The sequence below is a fragment of the Manis pentadactyla genome, chromosome 7 (assembly GCF_030020395.1).
Source record: "Manis pentadactyla isolate mManPen7 chromosome 7, mManPen7.hap1, whole genome shotgun sequence".
NCBI classification, from domain to species: Eukaryota; Metazoa; Chordata; class Mammalia; order Pholidota; family Manidae; genus Manis; species Manis pentadactyla.
In genome coordinates this window covers 77,357,013-77,378,510 of record NC_080025.1, presented here as the reverse complement: position 1 = coordinate 77,378,510, position 21,498 = coordinate 77,357,013, and the positions used below count along the sequence as shown (strand labels likewise).

At 36.8% G+C, this 21,498-nt stretch overlaps 1 protein-coding gene across 2 annotated transcripts; it reads left to right on the top strand.

Moving 5' to 3' along the window:
- The first annotated feature begins 1,589 nt into the window (after positions 1–1,589).
- TFPI2 (tissue factor pathway inhibitor 2) lies at positions 1,590–10,455 on the top strand. Of its 2 annotated transcripts, none has more exons than XM_057504523.1 (5): positions 1,590–1,782; positions 2,076–2,258; positions 3,160–3,339; positions 4,540–4,710; positions 7,476–10,455. In XM_057504523.1, the coding sequence occupies exons 1-5, from the start codon at positions 1,695–1,697 to the stop codon at positions 7,511–7,513; spliced, it is 660 nt and encodes a 219-aa protein (XP_057360506.1). In that variant the 5' UTR covers positions 1,590–1,694; the 3' UTR covers positions 7,514–10,455. The 2 variants fall into 2 exon arrangements, with proteins under 2 accessions (XP_057360506.1, XP_036750444.2); XM_036894549.2 differs by lacking the exon at positions 7,476–10,455 and adding an exon at positions 5,070–5,997.
- Positions 10,456–21,498: the final 11,043 nt, after the last annotated feature.

Sequence of the window (21,498 nt, the reverse complement as noted above, 5' to 3'; positions counted from 1 at the left end):
ACCTCTTGTTTTTTTCCTTTTTTTTAAAACTCCTGGAGAGCTGGTTGTTAAACATTTATTCTTATATCTCAGACTATCATTCTTAATCATAGATATCTGGCAATCTGACAGCTTCAGTGCCACTGAGTATTTCCAGTTTCTTAGGAATATGATTCTATGCCATGACATCAGGATAACAGAACTGGCACCAGAGGGTATAGTTGTGCAAAATATATCAGACTAATAACTCACTGTGAGCACAGGGATTCTCAGCAGCTTGGAAGTGAACTCCTGTAAACTCCTTCCAATATCCTCAGAAGCCAGGGATAATTGTTCCCTTGAGACTATTGAATAGAACAAGAGGAAAAGGGGGATCAAGGGAAGACACATTCAAGAGAATCCATTAAAATGTTCTCCAAAGAAAATCTTTAATATTTCATGCAAAATACTAGTGTGGATCATTTGTTTTGTATCAATAAAAAGTTAGACAGAGGCTAACATATCAAAGGAGCAATTAACTTTAGTAGATGCACTGACATTAGGAAACGTGTAGCGAGGAACTAATCTGGTCAAAGTTTTAGGCTTCCCCAAAACCATCTCTCTTTGAACATCCATGTTCCAGCTGAGAAAGCATAGCTACAACTCTCACACACGGTTGATGGGGATGTAAAATGGTGTAATCACTTTGTAACACTGTTCAGCAGTTTCTAATATTTCTAAATATTTTACACAAGAGTAATAAAAGTTGTATGTACACACAAAGAGGCTTTATTCATAATGACCCCGAACTAGTAATAGTCCAGTAATAGGCCATTTGCTGTATATTCATATATTGGAACACTACTCAGCATTTGAAAGGAACTTACAGTAGCATGGGTATGTCTCAAAAACAGTAATGGAGTGAAAAAAAGTACAAAACAGTACATACTTTATGATTCCATTTGCATGAGATTCAAAAACAGAGAAAAACAGATCTCTGGTAATAAGAACAGTTTTCCCAGGCCTACGGATGGGCAGATTCACTGGGAAAGGGTATGAGAGACTGTTCTGGGGTGACAGAAATGCTTTCATTCTTGATTGGACTGGCGATTATAAGGGTTCATACAGTCAAAATTCATAAAGTTCATCCTATCTTACTTAGACTTAAGCTATATTTAGCAAATGTAAATTAGACCTCAGTTGAAAAATGTATAGATGTAAATCAATACACACACATTTCTAATCTAATTAAAGGGTCTCTTGCAATGAGCTCTGCCGCCCTCGGCCCAACGAATTTCATACTTTCTCTCTGCCCTTCAAATACGTGAACTTCATGCTTTCAAAATGTGAGTTGAGGCTTCAGAGCGCTGCTCCGAGTTGGAACTTTTTGCTATCTCCCCCAGGTCATTTCCCTCCAGCTTGCCGACTTCCCATCACCGAAGTTGCCCCGTCTGGTCATCCCCGCGGGGTCACCGGAGAAAGTTTGGGAGGCCGGTTCACCCTTGTGGGGAATTCCTCCCCGTCCCTCTCCCAGCCCGACGGAGGCAGGTCACAGCCCACAGGCGTGAATCAGCGTCCCCTCCAGGCTCCGCGGCGCGCCCCGCCCCCCGCCCCCCCCCCCCCGGGTCCCTGCATAAAGCAGGGACCCAGCTCCCGCACCCAGGCCGCCCAGAGGCTGGACGCTGCGCGCGCATCTCTGGGGACGCCTGCCCCTCGGGCTCCTCCGATCGGACACAATGAACCCTGCGTGCCCCCTCGGGCTGTGGCTTCTGCCTTTGCTCCTGATGGGGACGGTGCTGGGCGCTGCGGCTCAGGTGCTGCCAGGTATCATCCAGGACCCCCTCTTTCTGTCGGGCTTCCGCCCACCCAGGCAGCGAGGGCTCGGCGGGTCACACGGCCCCCTGCACCCGCTTTCCCCGCTACGCCGCCCCCAGGTCCCGGCAGCGGGCGTCCGGGAGCCGTGCCAATGGGGCGCTCGCCCCCAGTGGGCACCTTCTCCCTCTGCAGAGGCCCCTCTGCTGGGACGCGGTGGGGACAGAGTTCCCCGGGAAGATTCTCCCTTCCCGGAGATGTGGCTGACCCCGTCCCTCTCTTTGGTCCTCCTGCGCGGGCTGTAGGAAACAACGCGGAGACCTGCCTCCTGGCCCCGGACGAAGGGCCCTGCCGAGCCCGCATCCCCAGTTACTACTACGACAGGTACACGCAGAGCTGCCGCCAGTTCATGTACGGGGGCTGCGAGGGCAACGCCAACAATTTCGAAACCTGGGCAGCTTGTGATGAAGCTTGCTGGAGGATAGAGAGTAAGTTGTCGCTCGCACACAGAGCTCGCGCCGCTCCCTGCGCAGGAAAGCTGCAAGGAACTTACTTTTCCATATTCCGTTTCTTAGAGTAAGTTTTAGCCTGAATTTCTCAAATACTAAGCAAGGCTCTCCGGTGTTCACATTTCTCAAAGTAATCACAAGTTTACAACCGTTAACACATTTCTTCTCTCCCAATTGGCATTTATCATAATTCTGTGCCTGTGCAAACTCAGGGAAAGATTTCAGCCTAGAGTGTAATAATGCCAGAGTACAATGTGTTAGGTGCAACCTAAGTGCTTTCCTGTATTTACCATTAGTTCTAAATCTATAGTTCTCAGACCTCCTTGAGGTAATTTCCTGGAATCCATTATCCAACAGTCTGAAATATGTTTAGCAGTATTATTAAAGTGTGATTTAGTAAATTATAACCTTACTTTTGTCCCCTGATATCCAAACATGTCTTGGATTAGTATAAGGATATAGTGGAGATTCACTGTACTGTTTTCTACTTTATTTCAATTATGTTTTTTTTATCTGTTAAGGCCTGTAACAGAACATGGGGCTTTACCATCAGGGAACTAAGCCAGGGAGAATGCATTTTCCTGTGAATAAGTTTGATTAATTTCATATGTCGAAACAAAACAGAAAGCAAACTGTTCATTTTAGAGAACAGGGAGTCTTTTCAGTGAATCTGAAAGATTTATCATAGCTGAGTCAGGTCTGGAAACACTGTTTTAAAAAAGCTAAGTCACTGGACAGTCTTCAGGGGATTTACTATCCCAGTATTAAATATGATGTAATTTTCCCTCTAATTGTTTCTGAAAAAAATAGTAAAGTTTTGAAAGTAATATGAAGAAGGCTAATTTTTGCCTAACATTGTTTTACGTCTTCCTTTTCCTAGAAGTCCCCAAAATTTGCCGGTTGGAAGTCACTGAGGGGCAGTGTGAGGAGTCCAGAGAAGAGTATTTCTTCAATCTAAGTTCCATGACATGTGAAAAATTCGTATCTGGCAGGTGTCACAGCAATGAAAACCGGTTCCCAGATGAAGCTACTTGTATGGGCTTCTGTGTGCCAAGGAGAAGTAAATACTATTTTTATGGCATTTCAATTTCTTTATTAAGACTTTAGTGGGGTAAAGTGGAATTAACATGGTTTGCATTCTGGTGATTTCACATATAATACGGGGTCAGTCTTCACGCTCCTGCCTGTGAGGGAGCCTCCGCATCCCACTTCTACAGATGAGCATACAAGTAGGAGCAGTTAATGACTTGCCAAATTCTCAGGCCTGGTAAGTGGCAGTCATGATTCAAATTTTTGCAGTGTTTCTTTAGAGCTATTTCTCATATATGCTCAATTCACATAAAAACAATTAGAGTATGCATTAAGAATGCCATGACCTCAGGTTTGTATGGACTCAGTTGTATGTATGAGACAGTGTTACATATACAGACTTCAGATGGTTAAACTTGAAAATTTCTTTCTAAAATTTTTGGTTAAATTTCCTTTAGTAGTTACAAATGACAGCCCAAAAAGATGGCTAATATATCTGTTCCCTCCTCCCCATTTCTTATCTACATCTATTCCCCTGCGGTCCCTGAAATGATGGGTTACTTGGGCAGTGTTTATTATTTGTAGAGGGAGACAACACAGGCAGGCATTTTCCTGTACTGTCTAGGCACAGCAGAGACACATACACACAGACAAAGAAATTCCACAAACAAGGAAAACTTGCTTTGGTAGGGCCTTGAATAAAGCCCTTAAAGCTGTACTGTGTTAAATATACAAAATCTTGAAATAATGAAGAGATAGTTGTTGCTGGTGTTTCTTAAAGTGTTTGGGTAAATGTAAAATGTTCTGGTGGCTACCTGGGGATTAGATACATGTGTTCTTGATTAATAATGGAAGGAGAGCCTATAAAAACATTTATATAAAACTACCAACAAAGTTTGCCAGAGCAAGTCACATATTATCTCTTGAAAGATAGCTCATTTTCACCTAAACATATCTGTTTTGGGGACTTAATTTCTTACACATCAAATGACACAAGGGCATAGCTTCAGAGGAAATTCTGTCTAGTTTATAAAAATTTAGAATTAACAAAACAAAGCATATAAGCTTTCTTGATATTGGAGGCACACTTTTTAAATGGTTTGGTATGATATTTTGGATTCAGAATGAAGCTTCTGCAAGATTAGATTTTCTTCAGTTGCTTCAGTAATCATCACTGTTTACTAATTCTGGCATTACTACAGTTCTAATTTTATTTTCTTTTTTGGTAAAGGTCCATCATTTTGCTACAGTCCAAAAGATGAGGGACTATGCTCTGCTAATATGACTCGCTATTATTTTAATCCAAGACACAAAGCCTGTGAGGCCTTCACCTATACTGGCTGTGGAGGGAATAACAATAACTTTGTTAACATGAAGGCCTGCAAACAAGTTTGTATAAAAGGTACTGAATTTTTTCTTATTCAATTTTTAAGCTAATTTTATAAATAATTCATAAGCAAAATTATATTTTTATGTATCCATTTTGCTAACAGCATATTGCCATTTCTAGGCTACTACATAAATAGCACGTTAGTCCAGATCAGTTTTGTCAAAATGCTTATACTGGTGAGCTACAATAGACAGTAGCTGTATCCTTGTGTTTTACAGGTAGAATGTTATTGACTAAGTAGATAGTGAGTAAAACTGACTTTATAAGCATTAAAAATAAGACAAGGCAACTTTATAAGTGTATTGCAAATGATGTATAGTGAGCCCACAGACTGGAGATGTACAATGTTTATTTTATTTTCTTGACTTTAGCCTTGAAGAAGGAAAAGAAGAAGAAGGTGCCAAAGCTTCTTGACAGAAAAAAGTTGAATATGCGGAAGAAGAAATTTTAACCTTTATTTTTTAATCTATGTCATCTTGTGAATGCTATTGCCTTAATGGTTATATCTGAAGAGTAACATGGTAACATGAGTATATGAATCATCAGTGAATTTATTCACCAGTTTGTACTGGGATGAGTTACTTTTTTTATTTGTGTGTTTTTTATACATAACTAGCTGCTACTCAAATGTGAATCTGTTATTTTTAATTTCCTGCTCAACTACTTCTTATGAGATTGAATTCTTGCTGCGCATCAGATATGAAAGCAAATATGACTCACCCAGTCCTTGGGATTGCTCTTCCTAATTTCAGAAGATGCTAGTAACTGAAAAGCAAAAGACAATATAATTATGTTCTTTTAATACATATAATCATTAAAAGGACCAGTAAATATGTTTCACTTTGCATTTAAAAGTTGGGTTATATTTTATGCCCATGGAGACAAACTTGCAGTTTCACTAACATTTTAAAAAATACAACTGCTATTATGTTAAACAAGGTTAACTTACCATTTCTATTATGTCATTTAAAAGATAATAAAATAATTCTTGGACTGAATTAAAAAACTAGTAAATTTATTAAAATAAGAAATGTTCTCCAAGGGGAATACAATTTTTTTATTATTTATTCATCCATCCCACTACATGTTTGTGTTTGTGTAGAAATATAGATACATGGCATACATGGCTTGTAATAGTTTTCCTTGTGTTACATTATTTCCTAAGACATCATGGATTGGAGGCCACTAAAGCTGTTAAGATTTTTGAATTGTTCAAGGTGTTTATTTATATTACACCAGAGACCATGCATGAATTTAATAATTTAAGTTCCACTAATAAATTATTCTTGATAAATATGATCATTTTAGTTAAATAGTATTTTTCTGTGTAGTAAAAATTAAATATTTTTTAAAAACCCTACATTTTCTTGGCAAGATTAATATATTCAAAATATGCCCTTGATCTAGTAATATTATAAATGTATTTGCACCTTGCTTGAGCAATCCCTCTTTTAAAAATCTATCCCAAAGATGTAACAACAGTACAAAATAATAATGCCTGAGGACATTCACTGATGCATGATTTGGAATAACTGAGAACTCAAAACAAATCACATGTTCATCAACAGGGGATTGGTTGAAGAAATTATGGATGAAAATGAACAAAACATGTATATATGGATATCATCCAATCCTCAGAATACATTAAAAAAAAAAAAAACAACCAAGATCTAAAACCCTGTAAATAAACACACACACAAATACACACAAATCACAGAAGATATAGGGCATTAAAACTGGTTACCTGTAAGAGAAGGGAGGAAACAGAGGATGGGACAGGAATGGAGATGAAATTTTTGTGCATATACCTTATACTGTAGTTTTAACTTACCAAGTAAATATATTGTATAATTAAAAACCAAAATTAAAAGGAATAAAAAGCATTTCCTGTAAAATTGGAAAGAAACCAAAATGACCCAAGTCAAATGAATATCAAATTGTGGCAGAACTATTCAAAGGATGTGTAATTCCTTTCAGGCACTTCCAAAACCAGTATTTTAACTACATCATCTTTTGGGGAATATAATCTAAGGGTCAAATAAATTCTGAAGCAATCTGAAAATGCAAGTAATCTTATTAGTGATGCTGATTTTGTTATTTAGAATCTATCATATGTAGAACACCATATTATACTCTTCATTCTGTGAGAAAATACAAATATTTACATTTCTTTAGAAGTCCATATTTTCAGTTTTAAAAGGAAATATAAAGAAATTAAGAAAAACATTTAACTTTTAAATTGGAATTATAAATATTACTATGAACTCAAAATTTATTTCCTCTTTCAAAAAACAATGTATTTTCTATCCTTCCATTGAAAAGTCCTTGAAGACAATGTCAACCTAGTAGCAGTAAATACACCCACCATACAGGTTGTGTCTGTAAATACTATTTCTCACTAAAACAAATCAGAGCTCTTAGGAAAAATTGTTGAGGCCAGGTCTTGGATAGGAAATACATCAGATGAACCTGGACCATCTTTTTCCAGAAAACTAGAAAACTATCAAAGACTAATGAATCTTGACACAAAAACAGGAGAGTAATATCAAGGAGCTTCCACTCACCCAAAATGAGGCAATGTGAGCATCAAAACAAATACTGACAACAGTGTATGTATATAAATATGAATATAAAATGAACTAATAATCACACACACACACTTCCTTGATCACGTCTAGAAGCTACTAGGGCCCTATCTCATTACTTAGAAAACAGATGAATTAACAGAAAGACTAAAGCATTTATCCTTTTCTCTATCCTTAAATTTCGTACCACAGGGGAAACTAAACAGTGTATGAGAGCAAATCATTCATAGAAGACTCCCACCTATAATATGCATTAAAATGTTAGAAGATGCCCCTAATGAAAGTATGCATATAGGTAATGATTATCTGTGGATGCTGAAAGCATGGCATGAAAGGTTGATAGAGGAATTCGGCTAAAGTCTATGAACACACGGATGATTTTAACATGAGTAAAGGTGTGCCCATAGACATTATTTGCCTCTTGATATGAGGCAGTAAGAAGTGCACACCGCATCCCATGAAGTAATCCTACAGAAAGAAAAAGAAAAATTGAACCTGAAGTAAGTCAAGCCTCTAGATCTTACTATTATATTGTCAGATTATAAGGCAATATTAGGGTAAAGGAGCAAGTTAGAAGAAACCAGGGATAGTCAATCAGCCAAACCAATAAAGCTGGACACCCTACAGCACAAATATCCTAGTTTCTCCAACAAACCAATGACATTTTAAAAAGGAGGGGGAGGAGGAGGCAGTGCTTTTATAGACAAATGAGATGAAACCTAACAGTAAAAAGCAGTGTCATAAAAAGGGTTTGGGGTGAATAAGGCCTGCATTTATAACTGGTTTTTGTGGTTTTTGAGAATGATAGCAGAACAATCTTGCGTGCTCTGGAGTTGTGGAGTGAGTGACACAGAGTCTATGGGAATTCTGGGGCTTTCTAGTCCTACAAAAGGTCACTCTGGTATTTGCTGCCTTTAACCCCGACCCCCTCCGCCCCAAAGCCCAAGCCCTAGGGGATCCTTCAGCCTAGGTTTGGCCTACAGCTGGCTCTCTCTTTCAGTATTAGTAGGAGGGGGTAGATCCTTCTGAAACAATTGTTCTAATTCCCCAAACCTCTGCCATTTTATTTTAATGAAGAAATAAGTAAAGCTGTCGTAGGACATTCTGCAGTTAAAGGAAATTCCTTCTTGCCACAGTCAGCTTGAGGACAAGTCACTGCTGCGCTTTCACCAGACAGCCTGCTTAAAAAGAATGTCTCATTCTGTGACCCCAAAGGGCACAGAGGGATGGGCTGGCTTTTAGTAACAGTCTTTTTCTGAAAAACAAAAATAAAAACAAAAACTCTGGACTATTACTCATGCCTTCTCTATGCATACCCATTATCACATGTTCAACCATAGAAACTACAGTGGAGCCTCCTAGAGTGCCTGGATCAAAGTACCTCAAAATACACATGCCAAAAAATTGGAAAGTACAGAATTGTAGCTTTAAATTATTCTCCATTTATTCTGTTATAAACTTAGAGGTGAAGGTTTGCAAAGCAGGAATCAGAATCATCAAAATTATTTTTCTTCTTCCTCTACCCACCTATTCAATTCATCACCAAGTATATCTATTGAAGTCTCTTTTAATCCTCTTTACCTTGTTCCAGGATGATTAAAACATTCTTCCAAGTTTCCCTCCTGCCTATGTCATCCACACTTATGCCATGGAAGTCTTTCTGGAAAAAAAAAAAAAGCATTTTATCAGGTTGCTCCTCTACTTAAAACTCTTCATTGGTTTCCTATTGAATATGCACATTATTGTTCAAGTTCCTAGTGTGTCATTTAAGATTTCTCACTTTTGGACCACGACATTCCTCTCCAGATTCACCTCCCCCATTCCACTACCACTCAAAACCTACAATTTAATTGTACTAAATAATGTTCAGTTTCCAAAGCATGTCATACTGCTTTATTTTTCTATAATGTGGTTGCATAATTTTGTGTATAAGAACCATCTGAGGAGCCATGCACAGTGCAAGCTCCTATGCCCCATACCCAGGGGTTTTGACTTAGTGGGTTTGAGCTGGCACTCAAAGATGTACATTATATATAAAAAACAATGACTCTACATGATTAGGACATACAGTTGCATCATACTTTGAGGAACACTGCCTTGAGGCCTTAGCATAAGATTTTTTGTTTTATTTTCTTTGAAAGGAATATTCTTCCTCCTTACTAACTAAATAGCAAGTTGAATCTTCTTGGCATAACATTCCTAGACCTACCTTACTCAGGTTTAATTATTTGTCCTGTGGGCTTGGCTATAAATCCAGTACAACTTTCTAGTTGCACTAGTGCAGTATTTAATTATTTTCCTAGGAATTTTATTGTTCAAGTTTTTCATCACAATTAATAGGTTATTTTCTCATTTAAAAATATTATATGCACTGTGTATTATATAGAAAATAAAATAAAAATAGAAGGATGAAAATAAAAACAATCCAGAATTTCACCACCAAATGATTAACAACCACATTTTTGTTTTATTGAGCTGAAATTAACTTGCTCAAGGGGTCTAAGCATTTTAAGCTCTCAGTATATAGTAACAAATTATGTTATGACGTTGTATCAGTTTGAATCTAAGAATGTATACAAATGCCCAACACACTGGGTTTTAAATAGAAAAATAAATCATTTCTTTGTTATAATAAAATGGTATCTTATTATTTTAATTGGTATGTCCAGTATTATTACTAAAGTTGTGCTTTTAAAATTTTATGTATTTTTCTCTCATTGAAGCTTGACAATTCCTTTTAAATTCAGCTTATAATTTTTAACAGAAAAATAGAGCTAGTATTTATAATTTAATTTTTAATCATGAAATGTTTCAAACATTCAGAAAGTTACAGAGAACATATAACTGGCCCAATTTAAACAACACAACAGGAGTTTGCCAGATCTGTTTCAGGTGCTTTTTTTATTTTAGGAAATGAAATGTTCTAGACAGAATTCTAGATTCAATAAGCCCTCCATCCCCCCTTACTCTACTGAAAAGTAACTGCTCTCTTGATGTTGGTGTATATGTCTTCTGTGTACATTTTAAAGTTTGCATTATAATATGTTCACCATAGCAAAACGTGATGTGTTTTAAAATTACTTATACGGTGTCACACTGTGTGTATCCATTGTCATTATGCATTTTTACCGTTATGTTTTGGATATACCCTATAAATCCATTTTGTTTCAGATATATCTGGCTTCATTTATTTTGACTACTCTATAGTATTCTATAACATGAATGTCATACAGTATATTCACCAATTTCCCTGTTGATGGATATTTAATTTATGCCCAAATTTTTGCTATTGCAAACAATATAACAAATGTTTACAGACTTATTTCATTGCATATATAAATGTACCTGAAAGTAGAATTACTAAAGACATGCTCATCTGCAACTTACTATATTTTGCCAAATTGTTCTCCAAAATATTTGTACTGCTAACTGCAATGTATAAGAATTTCTACTTCTTCAAGTTTTTGCCAACATTGGGCATTGTCAAATTCTTTAATTTTTTCCATTAATGGAAGTGAGAGATTATACTCAGTATTGTCTAAATTTTAGTTTTCATGATCATAAGGTTGAAAATCATTTTTTTCACATTTTATTGGCCATTTTCATATCTTCTTCTATAAATTGCCTTTTTGTACTTCTCTCCCATTTTTCCACTTAACTCTGTGTCTTTTATTACTAATATGTAGATTTTTAAGAATGGATTTGGGTGAGAATCCTTTGTTAGTTGTGATACACAGATATATCTTTAATTTGTGGAAATAGTGATGTTATTTTGTTTCTCCTCTGCAGTTTGGATTATGATGCCACATTATTTCATGATATGTCAAAAAACTGAGTTCATTTAGAAATTTCTCAGTTCTTAAATTGATCATGTGACCTCATTACAAGAAATGAGGAAGTATGATATTTGTGCCAAAACCCAGCAGATCGTATTTCCTCAATAAAACACAGTGGCATTTGAACACAATGATAAGAAAAGTTCTATATACTGTAAGAAATACTATACAGAATATAAAAAGAAGCAATATTGGAAGAAATACTGGGTAAGAATCTCCCCAAACTGACGAAAGTGATGTGACTATATATATTCAAGAAGCTCTATGTACCCAAATGGAATAAATACAAAGAAAACACAAGTGGGAACATCATTCTGAAAACTAAAAACAAACTGATAATCTTTAATATCCTCAGAGAAAAGAAGCTATTATCTTCAAATAAGCACCAAAAGACTGATGCCTAACATTTCAATAGAAATTATGTAAATCAGAAAATGACAGAGTAACATTTTAAAGTACTAAAGAAAACAAACCTCGTAAACTGTTAATTCTATAGCTACTAAAATATCCTTGAAAATGAAAGAATAAGTAAAGATGTTTACAGATTAACAGTAGCTGAGAGGTTGTGTTGGCAGTTAACCTGCACCACAGGAAACATTAATGGGAATTCTGAAGGAAAATGATTCCAGATGGAAGCACTTAACTGCAAACGGGAATGAGAGCAGTAGATGTAAATACGTGGCAAGCATAAATGAATGTTTCTGTTTAAAAGCATTAGGTATCATATCTTACACATTTAAAACATGTTGATTTAAAATATATGGAATTGATACTGCCAAAGGTAGAAATGTTAGTTAATGGAATTCAACTCTTTTCAGTTTCTTGTATATACAGTTTGGGAAATATTACAACTTACTAGGTAGAATTCATATAGTAACTTTAAGATAAATCAGTGAAAGAATAACTAAATATGTACAGTTGAAAAGCTAATAGGGGGAAGAATAGAATAACAGAAAAAATGGAAGAATGATTAATCCAAAGGAAGATGAGAAAAAAGAAATGAAGATGGGATAATTAAAAACAAAGGCAAATGGCTGACTTAAAACTGTCTCAGTAATATTAAATATAAATAGATTAAACACCTCAATTAAAGGAAAAATGGTCAAGTTAGATTAAAAACAATTTTAAAAAAAACCACCAAATAAAAAAATATAAGATCCAACTAATACAATATATAAGAGATATACTTTATATGAAGTTACAAATATCTGAAAGGGAGAAAAGATATACTATGGGATCACTGACCAAAATAAAGTTGAAGTTTATTAATATAAGACAAAAAAGACATTGAGACCAGGAGAGTAACCAAAGTAAATGAGCGACATTTTACAATGATAAAAGGCTCGTTGTAATCAACAAGAGGACATAATAATGGTAAATGTTTACACATGTAATAAAAAGACTGATACAGGAAGAAAACAATTGAGAGAACTAAAAAAGAGAAATAGACAAATCTGTCATTGGAATTTGATATTTTAACACATTTCTTTAAGTAAATGAAGGAGCAAGAACAAATTAAAGATACAGGTAATTTAAATAACATAACACTCCCCCAACACATTCAAAATAAACATTATTTTCAAGTGAATATGGAGTAGTTACCAAATGGACCATTTGCTGATCCATAGGGAAGTCTCAGTACATTCTGAAGAATTGAAATAATTTCATGTATGATCATGTAATTAAACTAGAAATTAATATAAGAAAATGATTGGAAAAATTGCCAAGTGTTTGGAAATGAAACACTATTATACAATGTGCATCAAAGAAGAAATCACAATGGATTGATTCTCAAGATGGTGGCATGAGTAGGGTGGCAGAAATCTCCTCCCAAAACCATATATATTTTGAAAATACAGTGAATACAACTACTCCTAAAAGAGTAACCGGAAGATACAGTACACGAGCGAGGCTACATCTGCAAGAGCCCAACATTTCATGGAAAAGGATAGGATACAAAGCCGTGACCCTGTGGGACCTGAGCACTGCTCCCACCCCCACTCACTGGTGGGAGGAAGGGAATCAGAGTGGGGAGGGAGTGCAACCACAAGACTGCTAGATAACCAGCCCTGGTGGTCTGCGCCAGGAGCACAGACACACATTGAATGGTGCACTGGATATTGGAGGAACAGAAAAGCAAGGTCTGAGATTGAGACTGCAAACAGGTTCCCACAGCCAGCTGCCCTGAGACAAAAGAAAAGCGGGTGCTTTAAAAGTCTTAAAGGGACAAAGCCTTATTTAACAAGTGGACAAAATCGTCCTGGCACACTCAGCCCAGCAGGATGGGAACGTTAAGGAACTGCAGGTGCCCTAAACCCCTGGGTGGCAGAGACTGTTGATGGAATAGAAATCAGAGAACAGGAATACAGAGAAGCTGAGGCAGAAAGAGATAGAAGGATCTCTAGGAATGAAAGAATATTAAGAAAATTGGAGGGGTGCTCAAGATGGTGGTATGAGTAGGGCAGTGGAAATCTCCTCCCAAAAACATATATATTTTGAAAATACAGCAAATACAACTATTCCTAAAAGAGAGACCAGAAGATATAGTACAACAGCCAGGCTACATCTACATCTGTGAGAACTCAGTATCTCATGAAAAGGGTAAGATACAAAGCCGTGACCCAGTGGGACCCGAGCATTCCACCTACACCACCTCATTAGCAGGAGGAAAAGAATCAGAGTGGGGACAGGGTGGAAGCACAGGACTACTAAATAACCAGCCCTAGTAATCTGCACTGGGAGTACAGACACACTTGCATGGCATACTGGATATTAGAGAATTGGAAAAGTAAAATCCAAGATGGAGACCACAAGCAGGTCCCCACAGCCAGCTCCCCTGGGACAAAAGAAAAGCAGGTGCTTTAAAAGTCTTAAAGGGACAAAGCCTTATTTGACAGGTGGACAAAACTGTCCTGGCACACTCAGCCCAGCAGGCCGGGAATCTTAAAGAACTTCAGGCACCCTAACCCCGTGGGTGGCAATGCAGCTCCAAAGCCCCTCATGGTGATAAGAAGTCTGCCATTCATTCCCCACCACTGCCACTGCAAGCAAACTGGCTGACCGACCATTGCTGCGGACCAACCGGGGAACAGCCCCGCACACAGCAACCACACAGAGTCTTCTCCCAGCATGCAGCTAAATGAGCCAGACCCAGAGGCTGCCCCCAGTGTGCAGCTGCCTGTCAAAGAAGAAGCCGGTGCAAAGTCCTGAAGGCACGAAAGGGCGCCATTCTTGCAGGAGAACACAAGCCACACACCTGACTCCCTACAGTGCCCTAGGTTATCCCGAGGGCCACTGAGCCCATGCAGCTCAGGGAATTAACCCAGAGACTGCTCCAAGTGTGCAGGTAACTGGCACAGGCAGTGGAAAAGGACAAGGCTACCAGCATGCAGGAAGGGACTTTGTTCTCCCAGCTGACACACGCGCCACCTACCGGCGATCTCTATTGCCGTGAAAAGGTAGAAGAACCTGGTCCAGTCCAAAATCACTCAAACAATGCCAGAGAGAGAGCATGACAAGATAGATATAACCAATCTTTCTGAAAAAGAATTCAAAATAAAAGTCATAACCATGCTGATGGAGCTACAGAGAAATATGCAAGAGCTAAGAGATGAAGTCCAGAGGGAGATAAAAGAAATGAAACAATCTCTGGAAGGACTTAAGAACAGACTGGATGAGGTGCAAGAGACTGTTAATGGAATATAAATCAGAGAACAGGAATACAGAGAAACTGAGGCAGAGAGACATAAAAAGGATCTACAGGAATGAAAGAATAAGAGAACTATGTTACCAATAGAAATGGAGCAATATTCGCATTATAGGGGTACCAGAAGAAGAGAGAGAAAAGGGGGTAGAAAGTGTCTTTGAAGAAATAATTGCTGAAAACTTCCCCAATCTGGGGGAGTAGTCTCTCAGACCATGGAAGCCCACAGATCTCCCAACACAAGGAACCCAAGGAGGACAACACCAAGACATAATTAAAATGGCAAAGATCAAAGATGAGGACAGAGTATTAAAGGCAGCCAGAGAGAGAAAAAAGATCAACTACAAAGGAAAATCAATCAGACTATCATCAAACTTCTCAACAGAAACTTTACAGGCCATAAGAGAATGGCATGATATATTTAATGCAATGAAACAGAAGGGTCTTGAACCAAGAATACTGTATCCAGCACGATTATTATTTAAATATGAAGGAGGGATTAAACAATTCCCAGACAAGCAAAAGTTGAGGGAATTTGCCTCCCACAAACCACCTCTACAGGATATTTTAAATGGAATGCTCTAGATGGAAGCACTCCTAAGGCTAAATAGATGTCACCAGAGAAAATAAAAATCACACCAAAGAGAGCAGACCAATGAAATACTAACTAAAGGCAAAAAATAAAACCAACTATTCACAAAAGCAGTCAAAGGAAACACAAAAGAGTACAGAATAAAACACCTAACACATAAAGAGTGGAGGAGGAAGAATAAAAAAATAAAGAATCGTCAGACTGTGTTTATAATAGCATAAGTGAGTTAAAGTTAGACAGGTAGATTCTAAAGAAGCTACCCTTGAACCTTTGGTAACCATGAATCCAAAGCCTGCAATGGCAATACGTACCTATCTATCGATAATCATCCTATGTAAATGGACTGAATACACCAATCAAAAGACACAGAATAATAGAATATATAAAAAAGCAAGACCATATATATGCTGCCTATAAGAGACTCACCTCAAACCCAAAGACATACACAGACTAAAGTGAAGGGATGGAAAAAGGTATTTCATGCAAACAATAGGGAGAAAAAAAGCAGGAGTTGCAGTACTTGTATCAGACAAAATAGACTTCAAAACAAAGAAAGTAACAAGAGACAAACAAGGACATTACATAATGATAAAAGAGGCAGTCCAACAAGGAGATATAACCATTATAAATATGTATGCACCGAATACAGGAGCACTGACATATGTCAAACAAATACTAACAGAATTAAAGGAGGAAATAGAATGTAATGCATTCATTTTAGGAGACTTCAACCACCACTCATTCCAAAGGACAGATCAACCAGACAAAAAATATACAAGGACACACAGGCACTGAACAACACACCAGAACAGATGGACTTAACAGACATCTACAGAACTCTACAACCAAAAGCAGCAGGATACACATTCTTCTCAAGTGCACATGGAACATTCTCCAGAATAGACCACATACTAGGCCATGAAAAGAGCCTCAGTGAATTCAAAAAGGTTGAAATTTTACCAACCAACTTCTCAGATCACAAAGGTATAAAACTAGAAATAAATTGTACAAAGAAAACAAAACATCTCACAAACACATGGAGGCTTAACAACATGCTCCTAAATAATCAATAAATCAGTGACCAAATTAAAACAGAGTCAAGCAGTATATGGAGACAAGTGAAAACGATTGCACAAAGCCCCAACTTCTGTGGGACACAGCAAAGCAGTTCTGAGAGGAAAGTATATAGCAATCCAGGCCTATTTAAAGAAGGAAGAACAATCCCAAATGAAGAGTCTAAAGTCACAATTATTGAAACTGGAAAAAGAAGAACAAATGAGGCCTAAAGTCAGCAGAAGGAGGGACATAATAAAGATCAGAGAGTAAATAAATAAATTTGAGAAGAATAAAACAATAGAACAAATTAATGAAACCAAGAGCTGGTTCTTTGAGAAAATAAACAAAATAGATAAACCCTTAGTCAGACTTACGAGAAAAAGGATCTACACTCATAAGCAGAACCAGAAATCATGACAGACACCACAGAAATACAAAGAATTATTAGAGAATACTATGAAAAACTATATGCTAACAAACTGGATAAGCTAGAAGAAATGGACAACTTTCCAGAAAAAGACAACCTTCCAAGACTGACCAAAGAAGAAACATAAAATATAACAGACCAATTACCAACAACGAAATTGAATCAGTAAGAAAAAAACTACCCAAGAACAAAACTCCCAGACCAGATGGATTCACCATTGAATTTTATCAGACATTTAGAGAAGATGTAATACCCATTCTCCTTAAAGTTTTCCAAACAACAGAAGAGGAGGGAATACTCCCAAACTCATTCTATGAAGCCAGCATCACTCTAATACCAAAACCAGGCAAAGACACCACAAAAAAAGAAAACTACAGACCAATATCCCTGATGAATATAGATGTAAAACACTCAACAAAATAATAGCAAACCACATTCAAAAATATATCAAGGGGATCATACACCATGATCAAGTGGGATTCACCCAAGGGATGCAAGGATGATGCAACATTTGAAAATCTATCAACATCATCCACCACATCAACAAAAAGAAGGACAAAAACCACACGATCATTTCCATAGATGCTGAAAAAGCATTCAACAAAATTCAACATCCATTCATGACAAAAAAACTCTCAACAAAATGGGTATACAGGGCAAGTACCTCAACATAACAAAATCCATATATAACAAACCCACAGCCAACATCATACTTAACAGTGAGAAGCTGAAAGTTTTTCCCCTAAGATTGGGAACAAGACAAGGATGCTCACTCTCCCCACTCTTATTCAACATAGTACTGGATGTCCTATCCATGGCAATCAGAAAAAACAAAGAAAGAAAAGGCATCCGGACTGGTAAGGAAGAAGTCAGACTGTCACTGTTTGCAGATGACATGATATTGTACAAGAATACAGCAGCCCAGTTTCAAAAAGACATTTGCACCCCATGGAAGCAACTTAAGTGCCCATCAGTAGATGAATGGATAAAGAAGATGTGGTACATTCATATATACAGTGGAATATTATTCAGCCATAAGAAAAAAACAAATCCTACCATTTGCAATAACATGGATGGAACTAGAGGGTATTATGCTCAGTGAAATAAGCCAGGTGGAGAAAGACAAGGAATCCACTCCAAACTACTGGAACTAATATCTGAATTCAGGAAAGTTGCAGGATGCAAAATTAATATGCAGAAATCTGTTGCTTTTCTATATACTAATGATGAACTAGCAGAAAGAGAAATCAGGAAAACAATTCCATTCACAAATAAATCAAAAAGAAAAAATACCTAGGAATAAATCTAACAACGAAGTGAAAGACCATACCGTGAAAACTACAAGATGCTCTTAAGAGAAATTAAAGAGGACACCATTAAATGGAAATTCATCACATGCTCTTGGGTAGGAAGAATTGATATTGTCAAAATGGCCATCCTGCCTAAAGCAATCTACAGATTCAATGCATTCCCTATCAAAATACCAACAGCATTCTTCAACAAACTAGTACAAATAGTTCCAAAATTCACATGAAACTACAAAAGACCCCAAATGTCCAAATAAATTTGGAGAAGGAATAATAAAGCAGGGGGGATCTTGCTTCTACAAAGCTACAGTATTCAAGACAATTTGTTAGTGACCCAAGAACAGACCCATACACCAGTGGAACAGAATAGAGAGTCCAGATATTAACCCAAATGTGTATGGTCAATTAATATACGATAAAGGAGCCATGGATAACAATGGGGAAATGAAAGCCTCTTCATCTGCTGGTGCTGGCAAAACTTGACAGTTACATGTAAGAGAATGAAACTGTATTACTGTCTGACTCCATACACAAAAGCAAACTCGAAATGGAGCAAAGACCTTAATATAAGTCATGAAACCATAAAACTCTTAGAAGAAAACATAGGCAAAACTCTCTTGAATATAAAAATAAACAACTTCTTCATGAACATATGGCCACATGCAAGGGTAACAAAATCAAAAATTAAAAGTGGGACTATATCAAACTAAAAACTTCTGTTTTGCAAAGGACACCATCAGTACAACAAAAAGGCATCCTACAGTATGGGAGAATATTTTCATAAATGGCCTATCCAATAAGGGGTTGACATTCAAAATATACAAAGAGCTCATGTACTTCAACAAACAAAAAGCAAATAATCCAATTTAAAAAATGGGCAAAGGATCTGAATAGACACTTCTCCAAAGAAGAAATTCAGATGGCCAACAGGCACATGAAAAAATGCTCCACATCCCTTATCATCAGAGAAATGCAAATTAAAACCACAATGAGATATCACCTCACACCAGTTAGGATGACCAGCATCCAAAAGATAAACAACAACAAATGTTGGCAAGGATGTGGAGAAAGGGGAACCTTCCAACACTGCTGGTGGGAATGTAAATTAGCTCAACCATTGTGGAAAGCAGTATAGAGGTTTGTCAAAAACCTCAAAATAGAAATACCATTTGACCCAGGAATTCCACTCCTAGGAATTAACCCTAAGAATACAGCAGCCCAGTTTGAAAAAGACATATGCGCCCCTATGTTTATCGCAGCACTATTTACAATAGCCAAGAAATGGAAGCAACTTAAGTGCCCATCAGAAGATGAATGAATAAAGAAAATGTGGTACATATACACAATGGAATATTATTCAGCCATAAGAAGAAAACAAATCCTACCATTTGCAACAACATGGATGGAGCTAGAGGGTATTATGCTCAGTGAAATAAGCCAGGTGGAGAAAGACAAGTATCAAATGATTTCACTCATCTGTGGAGTATAAGAACAAAGAAAAAAACTGAAGGAACAAAACAGCAGCAGACTCACAGAACCCAAGAATGGACTAACAGTTACCAAAGGGAAAGAGACTGGGGAGGATGGGTGGGAAGGGAGGGAGAAGGGGAAAAAAGGAAATTACGATTAGCACACATTATGTAGGGGGGTGGCATGGGGAAGGCAGTCTAACACAGAGAAGACAAGTCGTGACTCTATAGCATCTTTGTATGCTTATGGACAGTGACTGTAATGGGGTATGTGGTCGGGACTTGATAATGGGGGGAATCTAATAACCACAGTGTTACTCCTGTAAGTGTATATTAATGATACCAAAAAAAGGAAAATAAAGAAGAAATCACAATGAAATATATTTTCAGTTGAATGAAAAAAAATCTGACATATCAGAAACTCTGATACAATTAAGATGGTGACCAAAGGAAAACTTTTAGCTCTAAATCAGTATATTGAAAAAGAAGAAAAGTTGAAAATCAATTTTTCATCTCAAGAAATTAGACAATTAACTATAAATTAAAGACATATTTACGCACTCTCCAAAAAAGTAGAAGGAAGGACATTAATAAAGATAATAGCAGTATTGAAAATGCTTAAGAACAGCCACAGATTTTTGAAAACGAACAATGTAAAAAACTCTCTAAAAAAATTAAAGAATAAAGAGAGAAAGAACATAAATGATCAATATCACAAATGTAGACAATACTACAAATCCTAAAGAAACTGAAAATAGAATAAATGCATATTAACAAATTCACACCAATAAATTTGAACTTAGATGAAATGGGTAAACACCTTTACAAACACAACTGACAAAACATGGATAACTACATAACTTGAGAGGTTTACTGCAAAAATGTGAATGAGGGACTCCTTGTTCAAAAATTAAAAATTTAAAGATTGTGACAATAAAGCATTAAAGCAAATGCAAGACTCTTGTAAGGACACGGTGATTATACAGGCTACATGTCCAAGATGCTGTAACTGCTTCTAAAACTGACAAAAATAGAGAGAAATTCTGAATATTCCTATACCTGTTAAAGAAGTTGAAGCCACAACTTTCAAACTCTTGCACAAAGAAAACTCCAGTCCCAGATGGACTCACGGGTAAATTATTGCAGACATTTAAGAAGAAATAATCCCAATTTGTAAAATATCTTTGAGAAGAGAATAAAAAAGGAACACTTCCCATTTTTGATTACTAAAGATAATAATTGGCAAAGACAATACAAGGAAGAAAAATTACAGGATAATTTCTTCCTGGGAATAGATGCACAAAATTTGAACAAAATATTGCCAAGTCAAATTCAGCAATATATAATACATCATGACTAACTAAACTGTATTCCAGTGGAATGAGACAGTTTCAACATAAGAATATCAAGTCACTGTAACTGATCACATTAAGACAATAAATGAAAAAATCATATCTTCTTAATAGACTCAGAAAAGGCATTTGATAAAATTCAACATCAATTTATGACAAAAAAATAATCTAAACAAACTAGGAATAAAAGAGATCCTCTTTCACCTAAAAAAGTTAAGTCCACAAAAACCTAGTTAACATCCTTAATGATAAATATTGAACACTTGGCCCATGAGTTTGGAAAAAGATAAATTCGTCCAATACCCACATTTCTGTTCAAATTTTACTGGAACTTCTAAACACTGAAAATTCAAGAGAAAGAAATGAAATCTGTATGATCAGATAGGAAAAAGTAAAATGGTCATTTCTGCAGATAACATATTTGAATATCTAGAAAATACAGAGGAATGTACAAATCATAAGAATTCTTTAGT